The sequence below is a fragment of the Poecile atricapillus genome, chromosome 1 (assembly GCF_030490865.1).
Source record: "Poecile atricapillus isolate bPoeAtr1 chromosome 1, bPoeAtr1.hap1, whole genome shotgun sequence".
Classification (NCBI taxonomy): Eukaryota; Metazoa; Chordata; class Aves; order Passeriformes; family Paridae; genus Poecile; species Poecile atricapillus.
Window position 1 is genome coordinate 88,989,953 of NC_081249.1, and position 25,314 is coordinate 89,015,266.

Genomic DNA, 25,314 nt, shown 5'->3' on the forward strand with positions numbered 1-25,314 from the left:
GACACAATTTAGGGGTGGTTATAATAGAGCTGGAGGCCTTGAGAAAAGAAAAAACCAATCATTTTCCCTTTTCTTCTTTCTCCTTTTTTTTTTTTTTTTTTTTTTTTTTGGTGTGTGTGTGTGTGTGGTTTCTGTTTGTTTGTGGGTTTTTTGAGGGGAGGAGAATATGGAATGTTACAGGCACTTTGTTGTCCATTGCAGCTTATCACTGCTCATGTTACTGAAGTTCAGGTGAAGGACACGTCAGACAAAGTGTTCAGTGCAGAAGATTGGTCTCACTAGGAGAAGCAAACTTGCAGCACTGGTGAAGACATGCCTTTGGCCAGCATTTTGTACTCTTCAGGGAGTTGTGTCCTTGTAACCCTCCAGACCCAATAAAGGGTTATTTGCAGTCTGATCTGTGATGAACTTGGCAATTACAGGGGAGGGTGAGCACAACTCTCCAGGCTTCTGACATTTTCAGAGATACTGTAGAATCAGAGAATGGTTTGGGTTGTCAGGGACCTTAAAGATATCTTGTTCCAGCCCAATGGGCAGGGGCACCTTTCACTAGACCAGGTTGCTCAGAGCTCCATCCAGCATTCTCAGGTTTCTAGAGTGACATCTCTATGGCTTAAAAAGCAATCCTTGGTAAGCCATGTCTTTCCTGTGGTGCACTTACACTGAACTCCAGTGTCACAGAGGTGGCAGGTGCATGGCTGGTGGGGGCCAGAACACTGAGCTGGAGGGTCAGGAGTGGCCTCTCCTGTTCTTGTGTCTGCCATGGTCCAGAAAAGGGCTTTGGCTGAACACGGTGCCGTACCTGTGCTGGAGAAACAATGCCCACGGCTGCTTTGGAAACACTGTAGAATGTGTGATTGTGATGTAATGTGAGGCTGAAGCAAACACAGTTTATTTAAATGATTTACCTCTGGTCAGTGTATGCTTTCTTGGAGGCAGCTGAGCTTCAGCTCTGTTCATAAAGTGCTTCTTAACCAATGTAGTTAAACTGCTGAATCTAATTTTCTAATTTAAATTGAATGAGCAGAGGCACAATCAAACAAGTGGAACCCATGGGGAAAAGATAATCTTGAGCTGGGCTTTATTCTTTGAAAAATGTCTGCTCTTTTAATACCACCTTAGACATTCTGGCTTGTCCATATCCACAAAACAATGCAGCCACAGCCTCCAAGTAATCTTTGTTGGCTCGAGCGCAAAGAACTTAATCTTTTGTTTTGCAGGTTGACAAAACACGTACAAAATTTTCTATCTTATACCAAACAATTCTCCTAAAGAGTGAGTTTCAAACACCTAAATTTAATATTTGTTTGCACTGACACATTGTGCCTTACAGTGGGCTGGTGTGCCCAGCAGCTAATCAGATGATGACCAGATTCCTGCTCCTCGACCCACGTGGCCAGGCAGTGATGCCATGTGGCACTTGGCCACGGCACATTTGACCTTGGAAGGCAGCATGGCTGTCTCCCAGAGAAGCAGAATGACTAATATTATTTATCCCTGTCTTCTTAATGCAATCAAGTCTATATTTGATGCACTCCTAGTCTCAGTGACATTTTCTGTAATAAGTGTTTTATATTTAAAGTGGAATGAATATTGCTGTTAAGCACAAGGTCACCTTGTTTATCAGTGAGCATTACTTTTTTCTGCTTTAGAGTATCTGCTTCACTTGCTTTAGTGGTTAAAATCCAGCTTGAGACCTTCAGGGACACAGTAATTGCATACTCTAGTAGGGAGTATCAGAGAGTGGGTAGTCAAATAAAATCAAATGCCATGGTATATTTTTCCTTATGAAGAATATGGCCACTCCTAATGCATTTCTTCATATCTTCATTATTTTTCCTTCCTTCCAAGTTCATGAGCCAAAAAGGCAGACAAACTGCCAGCTCTCATTTCCGGTGTAACGCAGGCTTTGGAATTTTACCCAGCGTCTCTTTTCACTGATGTAATTAATTTTTTTTTTTCATTTTCTTTTTTTTTTTTTTTTTTAATTTTTATTATGGAAGGACAGCTTTATAAAACTAACCTGACCTTTATTTGAATACCTTGAAAGTCAGTCTACCGCTTTTACTGACTGATAGCTAGGACAGTCATCCTCACTATTGAGGATGTGAGGTCTTATTCTGCTCTGAATGTGCCTAAATATAAGCTGCAGTGGTTGAGTGTCACTGTGCCTTTCTCTGCAGGTGATGGTGCCACCAGTGCTCTGTATTTTCTGTGGTGTGACTGAGAGATACTGGTTTAGCCAGACCAGAGCAATGGCTCAGAGTGTCCCCTGTCAGGCGTTGCCTGACCTTCCTAATTGCTCCTGTCATTTTGCTCTGGACCCTCTCCAGGCTTTCAGGATAATAAAGAGCTGCGTGGGCGGCTTCTCGGTGGGTGAGTGCAGCAGCTTCAGGCTTTGCTGGGCTTTCATTGTCAGTCACAGGTGACAGTGACTTCTCCAGTGGCTGCCAGTGAGGCTCCTGCTCTTGGCAGCTTGTACTTCCTCGCTGTCTGCACAGTCTGCACAGGAGTCAGCGGTCACACACCCATCTGGGGTTTTCCAAGTCCAGCGGGAGACATCCACAAAGCTTCCGTGGGTCCTGAGCCAGAACAGCAGCATCAAAAGTGAAGAGGAAAGAATATAAGCAAAAAGTGCTTCCAGCAGCAGTTACGCTCTGCCCCTGGCCACTCTTAGGTGTTCCCACAGGTCAGACAATTCAGAGGGATTCAAGGATCAACAGCATTGAGAGAGCATGGTGGTCCAGGACCTGAAGAGGCTCCACTAACACCACTGAGCATCCTGTCTTGGCTGAGGACGTTCACGTGGCCAGGTGACTCGTGCTCATCTGCAGGACTCCCTCTCCTTTAGCTACTGACCTTGACAGTTGCAAATTTTATCAACAGTGTTTTTTACTGTTGTATCTCCTGATGCAATTATTAAACATCACAGTTCTTGCAGAGAGACACACATTTTCAGCAGTGATTGGTGCTTCTTTTTGGACAATGAAGTTTTGCCTGTTAACTGCTAATTAACCCATGTAATGCCAATTGTGATGTATACAGATGCTATTCTTTTTTCTTCAGAATTTACAGTTTCTTGATTTGTTTGCACCAGTGCTTTCATCAATCAAATGCATTATTTTGTCAAAGAATGAAGCCAGGTTTGTTTTTCAGAACTTTTTAATTTTTTAGTACTAAATGATGAAAATTATATCAATTGTTGGAGCATCTGTTAGCTAACTTGTAATAACTTCACGCTCTCTTACCTATGATTATTACTACAGAACCATCTAACAGTCAGGTGTCATCTCCCTTTCTCTCTCTGGACACTGGCACATATTTTTCCAGGACCTTGGGATTTCTCTAGAACACCAGGATTTTTAAATACCTAACTCCACTGGGCCAGGTGCCTACTCAGTCAAGTTTTTTTATGATTCTGAGATGCAAATCTGCTTGGCTGCTGTTCTGAAAATACTCATGCTTAATAGATGATGTTAAAACTTTCCTTAGTTTGCAGAAAGATTAAGAAGTTTTTTACTATCGTCCTGTAGTGTGAATACACAAATCTGTTTATATACAAACAACTAACTTTTCTGTATCAAGAAGACTCCATCAAAAATCTTCACTATCAACTGTTTTACCTGTATCCACCCAGTAACAGCCTAGGCCCTCACTGCTATTTCTTAGTTTTCAACGTATTTTGAAAAATGCTTCCAAGTGCCGTTAGCACTTGCAGCAATCCAGTTTTTCCAGATTATTTTGAACACTCCTTATCACCTTGTATGCCTCATAAATTCTCACTTTTATTGTGTGCCATATACCTCCATTCCATACCCCTTCCTTCTGCTTCCCGCCCCCCCCCCCCCCCCCCCCCCGCGTTGGTTTTATACAAGATTTTTTAGTGTTAACCTTCAAATTCCCTGTTAGGCCAGAAAAGTGTTGAATTGTGTCTTTTTCTTCCACAACTACAGAGACTCGGGTATTCTTCATCTTGTAAACTCCCAGCAGTGAAATGTCTATTAATAAAAATTTTACTGCAGCTTTCTCCTGAGGAGTCCTATTTTTCTGACTTCTTGATTTGCCATCAGTTTAACCCTTAACTTCCCCTGCTTGAGGGTTTACCATTTTGCAGTAGCAATTTTTGCCTACATACATGCTCAGCTTCACACAAAAAATGCATAAATACATAAAGATCTTGGTTAATGCCTTGTAGACCAACTGTACTTATAGACATCTGGAGGTACACATCTACATCCATGTTCCGTATCTACTTACAACATGTACACATACACGCATGTACCTGTATTTCCACATATATGCAGTTGGTACAAACACACCTACATGCCCTGTAATTTTCTCTGAAAGCAGGGAAGAGGTATTTCTAGAAGCTTGTGCAGTTGCCTGTAACACAGCAATGCAGCACGGAGCTGAGGCTGTCTGGGCTGCCCTCCCTGGATGAAGATGTGTTTTCCTGCGAGTCCATCCCTGAGTGGTCACTCAGCTCCCCCACCACGGGCAGCCCTCCCACTCTCATACTAACCAAGTGTTCTGTTAATATTTGGACAGGGCTGGCTTTTCTGAGCAGGATGTATCAAGGGACAGGAGGCAAAGGGCTGCAGGTGAGTGGCACAAAGGTGTCCTCTATTCTGAAGCCCTTCAAAGTTGCTGAGGCTTTGGTTTATCTGAAAAGGAAAGAGAAACAAAAAAAGAAGTAAAACGCAGTAAGACCAAAGCAGTGCCAAACATCACCTCATGTTGCCTTCCACCAGAAATGAGTCTCCAGCTCATCCACTCCCTGCCTCTCCCTGCAGGATCCTGGGATATCCTGACCTCCATCTCTCTTAAGCAGCTGTGCAGGGGAGAGGCAGATGCTCTTCTCTGCATCTCAACCATGAGGGAAGAGGCTCAGCATTTTAAACTCCCACCTGCTCTTCTCCTGAGCATAGTGAACAGGTTAGTGATGAAGATGACAGCAGCAGTAACACCCCCCACCTGTCCTTGGGATCTCCCTTGCTCTGCAGAGGAAGAGAAGGGTCAGTGGCATTGTGTTGCCCGGAGCAGTGGAGAGGCCAGCGAGTTGTCACAGCTAAGCAAGTGTGTTCCCCAGCAGCTGGCTGTGCTCTTGTCAGGCACACACATGTGACAGGAAACAAGTGAGCCAAAGCCACCCAGACCCAGGGCCAGTTGTACTGGCTGCACTGATGTGTCATAACTTGTTAAATGGCAGGTATGGCTTGCTTTTCCCTGCTGGGTCAGAAGGAGACACGGGAACAATCTGACATCAGCAAGGAGAGTGCGAACCCCAACAGCTCCAACAGGGGGAAGCCTTTTTTGCTATAGTTCTCTATCAGCATCAGCCTCCAGCTGAACACTGGGTCCAGCTGTGTGTCTAAATCCTTGGGGCATGGCTGTTTCCTTGTGCCTGTCCACTGGGGTCCAGCCCACTTGCGACAGACTTTTGCTCTGTCGCTTCACCCTCAGTCATAAAATCTCTTTTCTCATGAAGGAAATGAGATGATAGCTCCCTCAGAACCTCAGGGAGTCAAATAAAAGCTGAAGAATGAAAGTGTAGAGAAGGACAGAGAGAATGGGTGAGAGAGGACAGCAGAAAGAAAGCATGGGGAACCAGGAAGATGTGGAGTGACTCAGAGGTTTTGATTCCCATGCTGGGTAGATGAGGTGTGAGGAGGTCTGGGCAGGATGAAGAACTCATCCCTCTGCCCCTGATGCCAACCTGGTGCCTTGAGATGGGCATTCAGAGAGATGGGCTCTGCCAGGGCAGCTGTAGGTGGCTGGTGCCTGTGCTGAGACTCAGCTGATGCTGAGGCAGGAGGTGATGCTGGAGGTGCCACCTCCGCTTTTGCCAGTGGTTGGAGACGTGCATGTTAGGGAGAATTTCTGTGTTGTGGCAGGTCAAACTAGTCATCACATGTCTCTTGAATGATGCCACTGCTGGAATGACATGAGCTTTTGGAAATTCTGGAGGAGGTAACAGGGAGTTGATTTACTGATAGCACAGTACAAAAGCCTGTCCACAAGGGAAAGAAGATGAGCAGCTGTGACAGTGGGTGTTGGGAGTGGTGGTATGCCGGCCGATTGCTAGGCCTGGTGCTGTGAGGTGGATGCACAAACAAATGCTACGTCTCCTGTCCCCCAGGCTCAGTCCTTGCAGCCAAGTGATGGGTCCCCATTTCCTAGCAGCTTTGATACATCCACGTGGACTTTTGGTGACCTGGTCACCTGTAGTCAGCAATGTTCCCTCCTTGACTGCTGCAGTGGGTTTTTCTGAGCAGCAGGGCAATGGTGACACTGCTGGAGAGGCACAGAGTGACCATGAGCCAGGACATAAAGCAGGGCCCTCACCAGCCTGCTGAAAGCTGTGTGTAGGGATCTCAGAGTCCACCTCCTCCCCATCCTAGACCTTACACAGCAGGGATTCTGTGTGGGGTTGGATACTGACTGTCAATAGATCCCTCTTGCCCTGTACCATTTTCCTCTCTGGAAGAGCATTCACCTTTCGGAAGGCTCTATTTTCACTGGATGACCTTCACTACAGGGGTGGGGGTGCAGGAGAAGCTCCACACTGGCTACCAGAGCTGCTTCACTTTCCCTCTGACAAAGCTGTAGGGAAAAATACCCTACATTTAAACCTATTAACTCTTCCTGCACCAAGCTTGGGTGCCTGGAGGCAGCAGGGGAATGAGGCACAACTGCTGGGGTCGAGGAGCCCTTCCAAACTTGCAGTGTTTGAAAGTAGTCCCTGCAAAACCTTCTTCAGCTGGAAAGAAGACAGTTGCTCTGCAGTCGCATGAGCCAGCTCCAGCTCCCCTTTAGCCCAGTGGGTGTGTAGTGCCACAAGCAGCTGCCAATTCAGCCATGGCTTTGCAGGAAGAAACATCACCAGGGATAAAACCAGCTGCAAGAAAGGAAATGGATGAGCTCTGATGTTGTTTAACTACTGTCTTTTCTCTGGCTTTCAAACAGGTGGAGAGAAGCTGGCTGCTTCTCTGCTGGTCTGTTTCCTCTCCTCACAGTAACAGAACTCACCCTTGCCATGGCCAGCTAAAATCATGGATACACACCTGCAGGAAACCATGATAACACCCAGCTCCAGCTGCTGGGGATCTGGATACAGACTTACCCTTTGCATTCCAGTCCCATCCTCACTCACCAGTTCAGTCCTGCTTGGAAGAGCCTCACAAGGAATATTAACTCTTCCTGCAGAAACTATGAGGAGCCAAGAGCTGTCAGATGTGGCCAGCTGCTCTGCCTGGTGCTCCCACTGCCTCTCCAGGGTAAGATCACACACCTACCAGCACACCCTGTGAGTCTGTGCCAGTTGGAGACACACTTCCCTGTGCTCCCCTGGCCCTGCAAGTAATTGTCCAGCATTAGCCGTGCTCTCAGAGGGCACACACATCTTCCAACAAAGCATAGCTTTACCATGAAGGCATCAAGTTCAAGAGAGCTATTCAGTGGTGCTGGGAGAGCACCGTGTATCTGTTTTCCTGCTCAGGGAGATGAAAACCTCTTAAATCACTATGTGATGACAGATCAGGAGGTATCCATGAGCAGAGGCCTAGACATCAAGGGGAAAGAATACACCCATTGTGCAGAGAGAAGCAGCAGCAGACAATAGCAGTAGCCAAAGGACCATCCAGTTCAGCTAAGGGAAGCAGGTGAGGCAAGAGTGGCAGACACCAGTGCGGTGCACTGCAGGGAATCTCAAGTGATGCTGTGGAATCAGAGAAGTGATGCTGGGAGGAGACCTCCAGAGGTCTCTGGTCCAACCTCTGACTCAGTCAGGTATCCATAATTTTGTCCAGCCATATCTGGAAACCCTCCAAGAGTGGAGATGCTGCCACCTTTCTGGGGACCTGTTCCAGTGCTGCTTTTTTACCCTTCTGGTAAAAAAGCTGTTCCTGAAGTTCAGCCTGAACCTACCAAATTTCAACTTGTTGCCACTGTCCCCTGCTACATCACCTGCTACTATTGAGAAGACCTTGGCTCCATTATCTTTGCAACCACCTTCTAAATATTGTAGGAAACAATACAGGGTGTAAACTAGATATCATGCAAGTACCAGGAACACAGTAGATAACAGTCATCCCTGGTGTTAAAAATTCTGCTGTTCAGGACTGGTAGAAAAGAAAATAAAACCAGTTCATTAATATCATATGTATGATGTTACAGGTTGTTTAGATGGAACTCAGAAAGCTAAAAGGGGCTTTTCTCTGGTGCAGCTCAGTGTCAGCCGTGAGCTGCTCGAGTTCATATCTGGTTATGTAGGAAGAGAACAAATTTGAAAAGAGATACACCCCGGTAAGAACTCTGCTGCCATGGGGAAAATAACTTCAGAGTTATGGGCCAGTGAATCATCTCTCATCATCCTAATGGGCCTCAGGCCTATGACTCTCAGCATGACATGACAGATTCCTTCACCAAACCATCACTGAACCTACAAAAGATTCATTAGTTGTAAATAGCAATTAAGTCATAGAGCAGGTGGCCATCAGAAATAAATTTGGAGCATGCGATCATAATTTCCTTACATATAAATTCAGTGAGAAGATAAATAAGAATAAGCCTGCACTGCATATGCATGTTTTGTTTCAAGAGAAATTCAACCCCAAGGAATTTGAGACTCTTTAGTGTGGAGCATTGGTAAGGAAACTGTATGTGAAAGATGCTCAGAACTTGTGACAGAGATGTGCAGTGTCTCTGGAACATGCAAAACCGAGAAGCAAAAGCCCCTTTGTAACTACCTGGATGAGCAGCCACAAAGTGAAGAGTAAAGGGAAAACTTTTCTTCATATGTTTGTAGATATAATGTAGCATCAATATGGAAAACAGATTTTTAAAAGAAGATATAGTTTTTCATTTAAGTAAATAACTGAACCAGGAAGGAGAAAATGGCTGTACAAAGAGGAAGGGGTCAAACCTAAAAATATTTGTTAAAATTAAATAAGTATAAAACATATAAAAATAAAAGTCATCAACCAGGAAAATGATAATGAAGAACAGAGCAGAGGACAGAAGCATAATGAATTTGAGAGTACAGGAGCTGCCACACCTGATTTAAAGGCAAAACATACATTAATGTGATGAAGCCAAGAAAACAAGCTAAGACCTGAATTTGAATGGATTTTTTTATACCATAATAATTTTTATTCTTAAGAATGCAACAAGGAGTTACAGAGTTTCACAAAATAACAGGCACTGTTCAGATTAACTTCACCTTATCTGTGCCCACTCAGTTTTGGGAGTTGGAGGTCCATCAAAAAATTCCTTCCTTCAACCCAGACTTAGGATACATGTCAGTACTTCACATGCCCTTTCACCCCCTAAAAATTATCATCTGCCCCATCTTACTGCATAGCACCAACAGGGAATTTCCCAAGTCTTTCTCAAGGAAATGCTTTTATCCAGAAAACCTCTGTGTCTCTGCCTGTGTTGGCAGCACATCCCAACTCCTTTCATTCCTGTGCCTTTTTACCTGTCTCCTCTTGCCTCTCCTACACCACCTACAAAGAGGAAGGTCTCTCCATCCAAACCCATTACCTTTTCTGTTTCCTGTCTTCTCTTGTCATGAGTTTTTTTTGCCCTACTCTGACCTTTCTGATTTACACGATGCCTTCGTTTCACTTCCACTTTTCCGGTGAGAGGAAACACTGCAAGACACGCCAGCCTGGAGTCTGTGGAGTATTGCTCTTGCACTTCACAGGACTTGTGGACGGCACAAACAAGATCAAAGTCATGAAGATCCAGAGTGTGTGGGCTGGATTGAGAGCAGCCTCAATGCTCTGCTGGAATGGGTCCCCTTTTCCAGTTCAGACCCTGCCAAAACAATAGACTGTTTTGAAAAACACCAAATGCTCAGTTTCTTCTAATCAAATTTCTCAAGCTGAAATCTAGACAAAGTTTTCTTGGCCAAATTACAAACTTAAACCAGGAGATAAGGACTTGCTGAGCCCAAGCAAAAAACCAAAGCCTCTCACCTTTTAAATAAGCCAGCATTGTGCTCACCAAGGCACACAGTGCAGGAAAATTCAGTTCCATCCAGCTCCTAAATCCTCCTGACTCTGCTAATGGGCAGGACCATCAACACTGAGCTAGCTTGGCATGACCCTTAGATTAATAAAACTGCATCTGACACCAGCCCACAGCTCTCCACTCCTGGTAAGGCTGGGATGAAGTGAGGAGCAGCTCCCTGCTGACATTGGCCAGGTGAGTATGCAGATATGGAAGGCTGATTTCCCCTTCCCTGTACAGCTTTGCCTCTCCCAGATCAGGTTAACCCAACTAACCTGAAGATTTTGGTTGTGGGTTTTCAGCTTTCACTGAATGTGCTGAAGGTTACTTAATCAAATTTAGAGTTTACAGAAATACACCTATATATTCACAGGAGCAAATGTCTCTCTGTGAACGAACATTGTGTGTCCCTTCAGCATGCTCTGTAGGAATACCAGAAGGGAAATGATCCAGTCTCCTGGATGTTCTGTGCACACCCTGGATGATCCCACGAGGTGGTGGTTCCCATATTCCTAACTCTGACCTGCACCATCGACCATTGAATTTCCAAAGGTTGCCTGCCCCTGAAGTCTGACTCAGGCATCTCCTGTGGAGGGAAGAAGCAGGATCTATTACAATAAGGCTGGAACTGAAGTCATGCCATCTCCAGGAGCAGGGAGTGACAAGAACAGGCTGAAATTTTTCATGATCTCATGCCAGCCTTGAACATTGACTTACTCTTAGATCTTATTATTTAAGCAACATTTTTTTCCACCCTCCCCAAATTATACATAAAAACAAGTGGCTCCATTTTCAAGCACCCAGCACAGAATCTGGCACCCATTTTTTGGGCATTTGTAGATACTGTGGTCTGCAGCTACAGTTGGGTGCTCAGCATCTTTCAAAATCAGATACATGATAAGTGAAGAATGAGGCCGTGATGTAGAGACCTAGGAATTCTAGAGACCTACAAAGTCTAGAAATTCTGGCTGTATGTTTCCACATCTGTTAACTTTGCTGGGTAAAACAAGGAGGTAATATTGGGCAGCTTATGTTATATGGAATGTTTTGAGGACAGGTGAGTTTTTCTCAGCAGCTTTAAAGGATGGACTGTTTGTTTTTGTGCAGTGGCTTAAGCCTCAGGGATGAAGGATCAGAGAATCTGGTTCTAACTGCTGTTGGTCCAGCTTAGGTTCCCTGTGTTCATCCCCTTCAGTTTCCTCTTCATAAACCTGGGATGCTACTTGTGTTTTCTGCAGGATGCATGTGCAGGGTTAATTTTCATATCTAGAGCATTATGAGACTTCCCAGGAAGGATCTCTAGGGGCAAAAAATAGAGTAGCATAAAAAAACCCAAACAACAACAACAACAACAAAACAAACAAAAAAAACCTGCTGCTTTTCTTTTTCCCGAGACCATTCCACTGTCCTCACAGCTCAGACTGTATGCTCCTGAGGGTGTGTATCTGGAGACAAAAAACATCCTCATATGGTTAAAAATCTAACAGGGCCCACTTAAGCTGCTAGTGTAGACAAGGCTGAGCTGTCCTTAGGGTGGGTTTTGGTCACTACACAATTCATGCCTTTGATTACCAAGCACTCGGCTCAGGTTCTTCAGCAGCCTCTCTGGGTAAGAGAGGCTCCTTCTGCACAAGGCTGAGGATGGCAAGTGTGGCACGCATCCATCTACCAGAGCCACTTTGCACCTGGCCAGCCCAGGTGAGAAGAGCAGTGGTCCAGCAAATATCCCAGCTCTCAACAAGGTTCTCCTACCCGAGACAGAGAGATGAAAGCCAGACCTCAGTCCTGAGCTCACACTTCTCTCCACGAGCTTCAAAAAGAAAGGGGATGAGTCAGCACCCTGTGGCTCTGCAGGGGCTGGAAACTGTCCCAAGCTGACAAATAAATTTATGGCCATTTCAGGGGAATCTCACCCACTACTACATCCATGGCATTTCTGACTAGCACCACTGAAATACGTTCAAAATAGTGTAATGAGACAGACACTGCTGGTAACATGCCTGTTTTCTCTCATCTGTTGCCTCAGCAAGCCCATTCTGGTTGAAGTTAGTGTATTTATTAAAAAATAAACCAAATTCTAATCACTTTTCTGCTGTGTAAAAAAAAGATTCTATACTCTAGCCCATTTAATTGAAGCAAACATTTGCTTCATACTTTTCTGAATGGGCTACTGAATTACTTATCTTTTATGGAAAAGAATATTATTTCTTTGACATCCTGTTTTCAGTTGCTTACAATTAGAATTTGCAATTTACAACTGCAAAACTGAGTTGGTAAGGCATTTTAAAAATGACTTCAAATATTCTTTAATAGCTTTAATGAATTTTCAGATAAACTGCAGAAAGTTGTTACCTTAAAATATAAAAAGTCAATTGAGTCTCAAATTACTTCTAACAATGAGCAAGTTTGTTTGCTTTGGTTTGGTTTGAATGCTCCTACGAGCTCAGCTTTAGGCTTGCACTCAGCTAGGCCTGCTTGCTTTAGTCAGGGTCCTAAATGATGGTCTGTGACTGCACAGTGAATTCCCAAATTCTCACCGGAGTTCTAATTAATTCATGTAATTTTGGGGTGTCCTTTTCTTTTGCCCATGTCTCAGAGCAGGTTAGCAGTCCCAAGGTCTGCCAGGCAGGAGGACATCTACTTGTGCTCCAAGAACTTGGCTTTCCAGACAAAACAAAGGTGTTTCAAATTTTTTTGAGCTAAATAGATTAACTGCTCTTGCTTCCCTCAGGCACATAGTACAGGAGCAGCAGCCTACCTTCAAGGAAGTAAAAATGCTGTTTTCAAATAAGATCCTCATTGCTTTCTTCAAGATGCTGTATTAAACCAGGAACAGAAACATAAACAGAAAGCGTGTGATGTTAGTAAGCAGTGGTTGAAGTTTTAAGAAATTAATGCAGGGGAAAAAAAAAAGCAGATGTTGCAAACGCAGCTGGGGAGAAGCCAATTTTGTATGTCCAAAGGAGAGTTGGAAGCAACAATCTTTACATCTGAATCCCCAAATCTTCATCTCAGGAGCCCTGAAGGAAGCATGGCAGAGGGGAAGCAAGCTGTTCAGACTCTGTGCTTGAAAGTAGAGACCAAAGTCTTTCGAGTCTGCTCCCGAGATTCAGTCATGCCCGTCAGCAGCACGGGGTCCGTCCTGTGCTCTGCCTGGTAGAAGGGACAATTCCTCAGGTGCTCCGACATGCTCGGAACGTCACTGCGCTGCCAGTTGTGAACTCTGGAGAACAGGCTGCTGAACTGCCAGATCTAATGCAAGAGAGGGGACAGGAATTGGGGAGAGAAAACAAGGATTTTAAATACCTGGCTATGCTTATAACGGGTGTGCATTACTCACTCTGGACACTCTAATGAACGTCTGATTGTGCTTGGCTGGCATAGCAAGTGAAGATTGGGTCTGTATTGTTATGTACCTCATACTTGCTGGTTTTGCTGCTTTAGTTATCACCTGCCATTTTTAATAGGGATGATAATTAGGAATTAGTTGTCAGTGCCTAGAAATGATGCATAGGCCAAACGGTTACCCAAGACGAGCTTGGGTGGGGACTTGCAGCTGGTCAGAAAATGTCTAGTTACACCTTCATCCTTTTGCTAGATGTACTGCACTCTACAGGCCTGGTCCCTGACAACAAACCCCTGTGCAAATTCACAACCTCATCAACCTTTCCCACATCTGCACGTTTATATGCAGCTTTTCTTGTTATTCCTATGTTTTACCTGAAGAGAACTCATTACTCTTTTTCCCAGTGTCTCAGACACTTGCCTTTTTGCGAGCTCTCCAAGAAGTACCACCATGGGAATATCTTTTTTTCTCCCAGACCAGCAGGACCATTCCCCTCTCTTGAAGAAGAGTGGCACAGATGTCCCTCATGAGCACTGACACTTGTGATAGTTGAGATAAACTGAAGCTGTCCAGGAATCCTGCAATGTACTTGAGCACTTCCACTGGGAGGCTGCTCAGCAAGTCCTTGTTTCTCCCTCGACTATCCACTGTGAAATTGCACTTTCCCGGTTCAGCAAGTATGGTGTCCACCTCTGGCTTAATAGCAAATGTCTTGAGAGGCTTGCTGTAAATAACCTTGGCCTTAAGTCCCTCAGGGCGGAAGTGATTTTGGACAAAAGGACATCCCAAGTAGGCCAGTGGGCAGCGATGCTGGAACCACCCATCCAGGCATGACTGGATATCAGCGTGCACATTCTTGAAGTGGGATGGGAACTCATCCCTCCTAAAGAAATGACTGCAAGTGAATGTGAAAGCTGAACTGCTTTTGTTGTGTCTTCTGGTTACACATTCAGTGTAGAGCTCCATGTGCAGTTCTGGTGGGCTGTTTTCATCCAGAATATCTGCTAGAACTGCACCGGAGGAGAAGGGCTCCAAAGGAAAGCTGTATGTCTGTGTTGCAAAATCCACAAAGAGTCCATCGATACCTCTTGCTTCAGAGATCTCATGGCCTTTCAGCTCTTTTTCCAGAGCACACAGCAGTGTGGCTTCAACTATGTTTGTCTTAGGTAGTTCTTCTATGTTTATTCCCAGTTCTGAGGTATCCACTGACTTGTCTGAAGTTGGCATCTTGTGGCCCAGTGCATCTCCTAGTCGTGCTCTTTTGCCACAGTAACTAACTGGCACTTTGAAGGTGTAGACAGTCTTCACCTCCTGGGCTTCCAAGTTCCCATAGACAAAGTCTTTTTCTCTTGGAGTGCAAGCAGCCATCTGGCCAAAGCGGATGAGCATTCCCCCGTGATGCACCAGATACATGTTGTAATCAGCTACACCGACTTCCTTCTTCAGCCTTTCCAGGACCCCTTCTTGCCAGGGAGCCAGTCCATTCAGTTCTCTACTTGGTGTTACTTGTTCAGACTTTTGGCCCTTTCCTTCTTCTGCACCATCAGGTCCTTCCTTTGCCTTTTCTGTGGAGCTGGCAGCATGAGAGGCTGATGCTGTTTTCTTGGAAGCCTCCTCCGTCTTTTGTCCTGTGCTGGTTGCTGAGCCTGTTACCTGGCAAGCCAGAAGCTCTTTGCTGAAAATGTTCTCCCAGGTTTTGTAACTCCCCAGGTCCATTCCCTCTTTGTCCTTTGCCAAATCTTCCCGCTCACGTTGACTGAGCTCAAACTGGTTATTGCCCTCTTGGGAACCACAGGCAGCTCCTCCCACAGCACCTGCTTCTCCACCCATGGCTTGATCCATTAGTTCCTCCAGTTCATCCTTTTTCCTCCACTCTGGAAATAATTCAGCTATTTTCAAAGTCCTGAAAAGTATCTTCTGGTCTCTGAGTGCCAAAGCTGTGTCCAGACATTCTTCGTTCAAGGCCTCTTTCATAATATTCTTGTGCAGGGTTGTGTCTGAATCCACATTTGGCCAGCGGTTCCACTCCATCGAGCAGCAGACAACACTGGCTGGACAGACCTGAAGGTGCTTCCCCAGCTTAAAGCGGGCCATGGAGAAAGGACAGCCATAGGCTGAGTTGAGGCAGGACACCTGCTCCAAGGGGCAGAGTAATTTGTGCTCCTCCTCCTTGCACATGTGGAAGGTGGCCCCGCAGTGGAGGCGGCAGCTGATGACCATGCAGGACACGGAGACCTCAATGGGTGCGCGGCAGTGCCGGCTGAAACATTGCTCACAGTGCCTGTGTTGCCCAGGGGGAGCTTTCTGGGCCCGGTGCTGTGAGTGGCAAAGACAGAAAGACAAGAATTATTGTCTGAAGGAATGAGGATGGCCACAGACCCTCCATGGCCATACTTGGTTTCCACACATGAGGTGCTCACATGCACTTCTAGTGGGAACAGGGCTGTGAGGAAGTGACTGCCAGCTCCATATAGTCACATATCACCTCTGATATATCCCCACGTTACAGCGTGGCCAGGTAGCAGCACAGATACAGATAAGATCTTCACTCCTTAGCTCAGGGTATGAGCTGTTTTCTGTCCCAATATTTCACCAGGGTGCTGAAATCAAGACTGCTGGGGCACAGTGGAGCATCCCACTTCCTCAACACTGAGTAGGAAAAATGACATTCCTTTTTCCTCTCTAGATTTGGCTTAGGCCTCTTCTCATCTCCCCACAAAGACATGAATGTTGCACAAATGAACCTCCCTTTGCTCTACACCAGCAAGGTCAAGAGCAAGGATTATCTTCAGGATCCCAGTTCCCAGTGTGGAAAACTGCCTGGGTAAGAGCTAATTTCCTTGGCCTTCTTTACTCTGCTTTCCTGATTTACCCTTAGACTCCAATTATTGGCTTACAGAACCAGAGGCTGCTCAGTCACAACTTGGAGCTACTTCCCTGGATACCTTCAGCTGGTGTCAGTAACTTGGCCCATAGAAGACCTGCTGCAAGTAGAAACCTCCCAACTTTTGACTTCCTGCTCCTTACTATAGCAGCTGGTTTTAGAATCACTGTGAATCTTTGTGGAAAGAAAAAAGTTAACAATAAGGAGGAACTCGAGCTTTGTTTTCATACAGGACACAGGGTACATTTCTTCTTTATGTGAAAATATAAAAAAATTTTGACAAATCTTCCCTCGCCACATCCCATGCAGTAGAAACTACCATAGGCCCAACAGACTCTCACTTGGTTCTGAGAAAAGACAGACATTGGTAGTAAAATAATTCAGACTTTTTTTTATTTTTCCTAGGGTTAAAGAAAAAACACAGTAGTGTTTTCCTAGATGTGTTTTCTTTTGCAAACCCAGGGTTAAGTGACCTAGACCTGAGGAGAGATGTGCTGCAGAGGAAGTGGGCTCAGGCTCCAGAGGAAGTGATTCTATGTGAAGAGCTTCCTTTCTCTTTCCTGAAGGTGTTCCCTTAACTTCGTGTCTTTCACACCTTTACACCCTGGCAGTGGAAGTCATGAACAGCACTGGAGAAGGAAAGGCATCTAGGAAAGGCAATGCTTGTGGGTTCCTGCACTAAATACCAGCACTTACACGTGAAAATTTGATGTGCATTAATTGCTCAACACAACTTTGTTCCATCTTTTGCAGTTTCTGATGCTGATCAATACCTGCTTACACCTCCTAATGAATCAATCCCATTCCCTCTCGGCCTTGCAGAGTAAGGGAACACACTCTTGGTGGTCCCTTTACTCAGAGACAAACTTACACTCTCAGGTATAAGGCTCAGGTACCTTCACCTTTGCAGGGAAAGAGCTCAAGACAGCAATGTAGAAAATAAAACTTTGTGACTTCCCATTGTAACATCCCTGCCTTGCCTTGGGAAGCACTGGCTTCTGCACAGAGGTGACACCAGGGTGCTGGCAAGGGTAGCCTCAACCACACCAAGCCCTTAAATACATGTGGTTTGGGGTGGCACCTGCCCTGCTTTAGGCTCTTGAGTTACATCTACTTTTATGCAGCTCAGAGGAGCAGGAGATACAGATGGATTTATTTCACATTGGCGGCATCCTTGCTGCTCTCATTCTTGTAGCATTTTGCTGCAAATATAATCTCTAAAAATAGTCCCAACCATGACTTGCATAAGGTCAGACAAAGGCTGGGTACATTACACTGCAATAAAAACACGACTGTGTGAACAATATTTTCCACTGAAAAAGTAACTCTTGGGGAGAAATAGTTGATTAAAAAAGCCCCTACATTAGAGGCATAGGCCTTATTGTTCCCCAAAACACAGAAAGGACTGATGGCAAAGATTCTGGATAGAAGCCTGCTTTTACATTGTTGTATGCTGAAATAAACCCCATCCAAATCGTGTGTAGAGAAAAAAAATACATGCTTTGTTTATGAAAAGTGACCATCTCACAGCATTCAGATGCAGAATCAGTCTTCCTCATTATTCAAGCATTTTTTAGTATAGTTTACCTCATCTCTAACTTGTAAATGCTGTTCTTTTCAGACAAAAGATATCTATTCCTCTCTTCTCATTGTCAAATCTGTGAACATAGAGGACAGGAAGAAGGGACAGAGAGTTTCTTTCTGATATTTATCAGGGTTTGAATGCTTCCTCTATTCTGACATGCCAGTAATCAGGAGCTCTGTATTTTAATTGATAATTTAGTTGGCCCTGTGGTTTATTTGATGGTATTATTGCAAGTACACAAACTAAAAACTCAAAACACTCAGCAGAAAGTTTACAAATTTTGTCTCAGTAGGTTTGATATATAACATCCAGAGGCAGGTGACACACAGATAAGTCAGGAGACAAAATATTTCTCTAAACTCTACACTTCTTGATTCCCTGCAACTTGCAAAATGTCTCAAGGTCTGGGTTAGGAAACAAACAAAAAAACAAATCAGAAATGATTACTTCATTCATGTTCAAGCTACTGTGTAAAGAAAGAATGCACATTGCAGTCCACAGTCTGTCCACTTGGGTAAATCTTTATTTTTAGACCATTATGACAGCAAATCAAGTAAGGTTTAAAAATATACAGCTGCTATTTTAACTGCAGCTACGTCTGTGTCTGGAGGGGACCTGTTCAGTGATAATAACTTGCAGTTTAAAAACCAATTAAAATTTATTTTCAGGAGGCATATATTTAATTCATTTGCAGTCAATGAGCCAAAATGATACAAGTGTTTTCTCATCTGGCAGGTGACTGACCATATGACATACTAAGGTCTTACATTGTACCTGAGCTCTTCGCACAGAATCAAGGGATACCTCCCAGTTCAAAGAAATATTAAGAAGGGCCACCAGAAACCCAGATAATGACCCTAAAGAGTGCCTCTGAGATGAGATTGCACATGAACATAACAAAATCTTTCTAAATTTTAGAACATGGTAACAAGCTCCTAAAAAAATCTCATTAAAGTTCACATCCAAATGCTGGAGCCAAGAATGCTGAAGTTATATATAATGTTACAACAGAAGGAATGTGAATACTTTTGGTGAAGTATAGGCAGATAGGCAATGTTCTCCATTTCTTTTAATGCTTGTTACCTAGTATATAATGTTTGTCTCATCTTCATCATACCGAAATCTTGAGGGGAATACAGTTATTAATTTTCTTACAATATAAGAATTTTCATGTCAGTATATTTACTATCTTAGATCTGACTGTGTCCACAATAATTAATTTGTCTTTGCAGTACTAGAGGAGCACTTGAGGTTGAAAAATGATATTTCTTCTGTTTGGCAGTTATAGAATTAAAGTTTAAAAAGATGAAAATATATAGAATTAAATATGGTATTTTATATAAATATGTAAATGCCAAGCAAAAATACCAAGCACAGAGATGCCCAGGCTCTTACATTTCACTTGTAGTTGCAGGCCTTCTGCACAATAACTTTGGCAGAGCCAGCTGTAGAATCACATTTTCTAGAACACCAAGTAAGTCTTTGTAAATGAATGATTTTCTTTTCCTTTCATGCACTGCATTTCCTCAATCACTACTTGCTTACCCACCTTGTCAAGAAATTGGGCTTGGGTCTCCTTTTGCTAAATAGATATTTTTATTTCTTAGAGATGAGGACAAAAACACTATGGCATTGGAAACCATACTGTACTGCATTTGTATGTGAACTCCAGGAGCCCAAATTTTCTTAAGTCCTCTCCTTAGACACAAAATAAAAAGCAAATCCAAGAATGCCACCACCTGGAATCATGGGGACATCTAAATAAGTCGAACTCCACACCTCAAGACCCACAGCAGGGACAGCTACAGCTTGAGTGACCCCCTTGGCACTCAGCACAGTGGGTCACTGTCCTTCATGGCACTCCTGCTCTGCAGTTGCCATTTGGACTGACCTTGTACATACAAGTTGCCAGCCAAGCTTTAAATGAGGCAGGCAGTGAGTATGGTATGGCTCAGGGCAGGTGGAAAGAAAGAATTAAAGGTACAGATGAAACTTTCATCAATAACACTAATAGACAAATAGACATTTGGAGGAGTAAGATTTTCTGTGAAACAAGAATAAGCCCAACAATGGAAGAATGAAATAGTGACAATTAGGGAGCTACTGCCTGTATTTCCTATCTGGGGATCATCTGGATGAGGCTGTGGTGTTTCATGGCAATAACCACTATTTCAGAGTTATTGAACAGGCTGCAACTGCTTTATACTGAAAAAAATAAATCCACAGTATAGTGCATCAGTTGGGCAAGGTGGACTTCAGTCCATGCTCCTTGCCTTTCTTCTGGAGCATGCCAGTTGCTCAGGTTCTCAGAACAGCACATCAGCTTCTCCTCAGCTCCCTACATCTGACATGCAGGACCATGGAGACCAAGAGAAGCTGCTGCACCATCAGGCCTCCCCCTTGCCTGGAAAACCTATGCTGTACACAGGCAGTAAAGTGGCACCAATATTTGCTCGTGCAATTTCTGTCTGGTGAAATGTACTAAAGCTGTTACAGGAGGAGCAGGGAGCCTGCAGAGTAGCGAGGCACAGGTAACACAGGGCACTGCTGGTGGGAAACCCACACTGCACTCCCCACTAAAAGACCTGGATCAGCAATGTTTCTTGCTCCTCCCTACCTGGTGCAATGTAGCCATAGATCATCTGAGAGAAACCCACACAAAAAATGCTGAAATGGTCCCCTGGGCTGGTGGCATTGTGCAGGATAGCTCAGCATCAACATCTTGTGCTGGGCATGTTGGGGAGTCCTATGGAAAACAGGCAGATCAGCAGGCTGTTACATGGAGCTGCTCTGCTGCTCCTTGGATATATCAGGGGTCCCTGTGCTGTCCTTGGTACAGTCAAGCAAACTTTCACTTTGCATTGGTAACTAGGAAATGGGTTTGGCCTTGGTTTGAGTTCAACAAGTGCTTTAAAATAATAGGTCCAGTTTCGTTGCAGTTTGAGGAAAAAAAAAGTGTGTCTGTGGGGGTGGGGGTGTGTGTGTGTGTGGGAGGGGGGTTTATGGTCCAAACCATGTTTTTTTCTCTTTGGGCTCAGGTTCTATTTTATTCTCTGGTAACAATCTCATTAACATACTTTTCTGAAAGGTGGCCAGTGTAAAGAATCTCAGAGCTATTGGTTAAAATCTAAGTCATATAATAAAAATAAAAATAAAAATAAAAATAAAAATAAAAATAAAAATAAAAATAAAAATAAAAAAATAAAAATAAAAATAAAAATAAAAATAAAAATAAAAATAAAAATAAAAATAAAAATAAAAATAAAAATAAAAATAAAAATAAAAATAAAAATAAAAATAAAATAAAATAAAATATATATAATGAATAAAAATTGCTAAGCAGTCACAGGACTAAATGGTACAGCAGTACCTTTAACTCTTGTAATTCTTACTTCATCATTCATTCAGTCTAGATTGACAACATGAAGTTTGCAGACTCAACCTACAAAACGAATTTAATTTTATGTAAAAGCACTTCTGCCATGAGATTGCTCTTGCCTCTCCTCTGACCCTCACCATATCTCCTTGTCTTCTCTAAGTTTCCTGAAAATAACAGAAATTGAATTTTTGATTTATCGTCTGATCTCCTGCTGAAGCTCCCATCTTACAACCAGCATCAGAGTTTTTTTAAAATCCTGCATACAGTGCTGCAAACTACAGCTAATTCACTGAATATATTATGGAGGTGTTTTTTTTTTTTTAGAGTAGTATGTCACAGAAGTGCTCCCAGTTACCAGCTGCCTCTGTTTTAGAGTGTCATTTAAGATGTCTCATGATTATTCTATTTCATTTTAATTACTAAGGCTGTTTTGAAGATGTCTTGATTTTCATAGCTTGCTACAGTAACCATTACATTGCATTAAGGTTTGTCCAAAAAAAGACTCCAACTCTATTTACAAAGCCTTACCTTGATCATAGAGTCCCCGTGCATGTACCAAACACTTCTCTCCTGGTTGTGCTCAGCTGGACTGAAGTGAGGTGGGTGAGGGAGAACTGCAAGCAAAGGAAGAGAAGAGAACAGAAGGACACGGAGCAAGCCCAGGCAGAAACATCAAGTAGTTTTGGGATGTTAAAAATAAAACCTGTGCATGTGACCATGTAGCTCAGCTTACAGAGCTGTCTCTTTCACTGTATTTGTTAACTCTGTCACTCCTGGAGTGATACTTCACAGACAAATGGAGAGGCAGAACCAACAGTATTTTGTACCCCCTGCATGAGAGATAAAGATCAAACCCCTTTCCCAGCCCTCCCTGCTGCTCTCTGATGGAGGTTTGCCCTTTACAGCTTAACTCCCCTTGGTGCCCACACCAGTTTGTGGTTTCTGCAGTTGGAATTGTCACCCAGTTCCCATTGTCACTGGATGCAGCACCTGGCACAGACAGCAGTGGTGGTCTTCTGATCTGTCCAGGTGGGGTGGACATAAGGAAAGGAGAGTGGGAATGGTCCAGGCTTAAGCAGCTGGGCAAAGTACCTGCCCTCTTCCTGGGGACCCCCAGGAGACTCCCAAGCTTCAATCCCTCCACTGCACAGTGAAAAGGTCCCACCAGCCACCAAGAGTAAGCCTGAGGGTACAGCTCCCAGCATCACCTGTCTTCAGCCAAATCTGGGGAAGCAAAGGCGCAAAGGGGAGCAGTCATACTGTACTGCAGCCATGGGTCCATTAAAGCATTTCACAGTGACTCCCATGGTGAGCACTTCATACTGATGGTGATTATGGACTGGTTGTCCATGCCAGGGAGCTTCAGGGGTGCAGATGGGGCAGGTGCTGCTTCTCCCTGGTGGGTGCTCCGTCCATCTGGCTACAGACATCCCCTGTGACCCTGCTGCCATTTGCTGCTACCTCTCACTGCCTCAGAAACACAGAACAACCCTTTTGGCTGTGGTGCCTCTGAGATCCTAAATCATAATGAACTTGTTACTTTGTCTTATCTTTTCCTGTCTGCGAGTCCCCAGCGACTCTCACGGCTTGAAACAGAGCAGGCAACTGTTTTCATTTTTAGGGCTGAACAAAATGTCAGTGGGTGACAACCAAGGCTTGCTGGTGCCAATCGCAATTTAGTAGAGCTAAATATGGTCAGCAGTCTGGCTCCATGGCCTTTTTTAGAAAGGGCTGTATTATCGTGATACCATTTTCTGGCATCCCATTGCACTGGGGAAAACAAGAGCCAGGGGTATTATGCCTAAACTGGAATTTAACCCAATCACAGCATGATGGCTGATCTGTTTATTCTGTCCACTTCCACTCTTCTTCCCCCAGATCAGGGTCATTCATCAGCCTTCAATGTTGCTGTCATCTTCTCAGGCTGTGTTTAAAAACATGCTGAGGGTGTGCCTTGCTTTTGCATGAAGAAAAATTCTTCTCAAAATCATGTATTGGTTTAAGAGTAAATTCCCTCCAGCTGAATTAACTCAGATTACAAAAACACTCAGGGCATCAGAAGTTGTTGTCAGAAATGAAGCTACCTTCTGTCTTAATTTTACCAGCACCTGATGTCAGCCTGGTCTCAGATATCTCTGCTTTCAGACATTTGGAAGTCTGGTGGTGCTTTTTGCTGTTTCCATGCCTTGCTCCATGACCACACAGACCCAGACAGCCTGGACCTTCCCTCTCTCTCTCTCTCTCTGGTATGCTGCTTAACAGCCTCACCCCACACAAGGCCCCAAGTTTTGCAAATCCTTGCCTGCAGGTGATGACCGTGATCCAAAAAGGTGTCACCTGTGGTGGCTGTTAGGGGCAGGTTATCACAAGACATGCAGAATGAAGAGTTCACCATGCCTGAAAATAGGTACTTGGTGGGGAGAAGGGAGCAGAAGAGCACAAAGACAGGAAACAGGAACTCATCCTTGGACCTGCATTGCATTATCTCAGCTGCACCTAAAGCCAGACTTCTATCAAAACCAGGAGAACCTGAAGATCTCAGCTACCACCCATAACTGTGCTAATTTGATTCAAGGTATACCAGGAGTGCCAACCAATACTGTAACCAGACCTCCTGCTGCATTACAGATGTGCTCAGGTAGGGTGCAAGAAACGTGAAATCCCTGAAAGAAAAGCGGAACTGGTTTGTTGCTGTTGTTGTGTGTTTTTTTGTTTGGTTTTTTGGTTTATGTTGTTTTTTGGTGCAAATGCTTTGGGAGAAAGCTGTTTCCTGACTGCTTTCATCTATCTTGTCTCAATTCAGTGGGTAGAAATTCTGTGCTTCTATATGAAGCCCTATGAAATATGCCAACGTATATATGTATACAAATATATTTATCTATTGATGTGGCAAAATTGTCTGAGGTCTGATAGCCCAAGAGAGGTGAGGCTGCTGCAGCCCCATGCCCATGTCTAAGCAATAGCCAGACAGAGTCTGTATTCCCAATAGGCATGTGCACAAATTCACATATGCACCAGTTAAGCAAATACACATGGACACAGATTACACATGCATCCACACAGAGCACTCCCACACAGCCTCATCCCACGCCCTGCTCCAGCTGAGCAGGATGGAGGTGGACTGGTGAGCATCTGTGTATATCTATTTATAGAAGTATTTACACATACTGTGTCTCCTTCCAGCAGCTGGGCTTGGGCAGTGCCCAGTAGCTGCCCCTCTATCCCAACCTCTCCAGCCTCCCAGTAGCCAATTCCCTGTGCTGCTCTGGCCACAAGTTCCTCACCCAGGGCAAAGTGCAAAAGTTCAGCGAGAAGACCTGACAGGCTGCACTGATCAGGTGCAGGACATGGACAAACCATCACAAACTATTTACATGTGACTGGCCCTTTTTATTCCTGTAGGCTATATCCGTTTATTTGATTTCATTGTTTAATCAGATGTAGATCAGCCCTGGTTCCAGTCCTAAACACTCCCTAATGAGTCCTGTGCAATCCCCAAATGTTCTTCCCCTGCATCCCATCCTGCGTCCCACACCCCTGAGCACAGTTACACACCCAATCCCAAAGGTGCTCTGGAGCTGAGGCTCCCCTGGGATGGGGCTGGACAGGGTGCTCCTTTCTCTGAGTCCTTAATGTGGGTTCCCACCTGCCATCGTGCCCTGTGCCCCTGGAAATGGGCCTTTAGTGGGCTGATGGCTCCTGGGATGGGCCTGGAAGCGGCCGGCCGGGTGCTGCTTGGGCTCCCTCTCCTGCTGGCGTCACCCTGTGCTCCTCCGTGGGTCTGCAGGGCAGCTTGTGCCACACAATCTAATGTACGTGTCTGTCGCATCACACACCGTGGCTGACCAGCAGCTGTGCTGGCTTTTCGTGCTGATTCTCCGGCCCGCGGCCGCCGCTGTGTCCGTGGCTGCAGCGGCATCGCCCGTGGCACAGCGAAATGGCTCCTCTGCTTGCCGCACCCGCAGTGACGCGGTCTGCGGTGACACCGAGGCCACCACTACGGGACCTGCATTAATTAAAGTGGAAATATCAGCCCGCTGCGCTATCCTGGGCTGTAACAGCCCCGGGAGCATCCCTGCCCCTTTCAGCCCTTCCCGGCACGGAGC

General features: G+C 44.7%; 2 protein-coding genes across 7 annotated transcripts in view; one reads left to right on the forward strand and one right to left on the reverse strand.

Annotated features, from left to right (window-relative positions):
• VAMP1 (vesicle associated membrane protein 1) overlaps window positions 1-7,234 on the forward strand; it is a 33,546-nt gene extending 26,312 nt beyond the window's left edge. For 2 of the 5 annotated variants that reach the window (XM_058841730.1, XM_058841758.1), the window contains one exon: window positions 2,184-3,831. Coding sequence is in view for 3 of the 5 variants with exons in the window: in XM_058841758.1 (XP_058697741.1) it covers window positions 2,184-2,227 (44 nt within the window). In the remaining 2 variants the exon portion in view is untranslated. The other 3 variants (XM_058841748.1, XM_058841740.1, XM_058841777.1) reach the window with 3 other exon arrangements.
• Window positions 7,235-9,113: 1,879 nt separating this feature from the next.
• On the reverse strand, window positions 9,114-21,893 carry FBXO40 (F-box protein 40). 2 transcript variants are annotated; one of them, XR_009278750.1, is made up of 4 exons: window positions 21,737-21,893; window positions 13,781-15,676; window positions 12,773-13,266; window positions 9,114-9,819 (listed from the first exon to the last, which is right to left on the reverse strand). XR_009278750.1 is itself a non-coding variant. In XM_058849417.1 (3 exons), exons 1-3 carry the CDS (start codon window positions 21,758-21,760, stop codon window positions 13,069-13,071), a joined length of 2,118 nt encoding a protein of 705 aa, XP_058705400.1. In that variant the 5' UTR covers window positions 21,761-21,893; the 3' UTR covers window positions 10,768-13,068. The 2 variants fall into 2 exon arrangements, 1 of the variants encoding a protein (XP_058705400.1); XM_058849417.1 differs by lacking the exon at window positions 9,114-9,819 and having other exon boundaries at window positions 10,768-13,266.
• Window positions 21,894-25,314: the final 3,421 nt, after the last annotated feature.

What these genes read in the sequence shown, in the direction of transcription:
- FBXO40 (XM_058849417.1), bottom strand. Translation starts at nt 21,760, where the DNA reads ATGCACGGGGACTCTATGATCAAG. An exon ending in ACGGGGACTCTATGATCAAG is followed by an intron (nt 15,677 to 21,736) that starts GTAAGGCTTTGT and finishes TGCCACTCACAG; the next exon opens with CACCGGGCCCAGAAAGCTCC. An exon ending in CTTGGAGAGCTCGCAAAAAG is followed by an intron (nt 13,267 to 13,780) that starts GCAAGTGTCTGA and finishes CTCTTGCATTAG; the next exon opens with ATCTGGCAGTTCAGCAGCCT.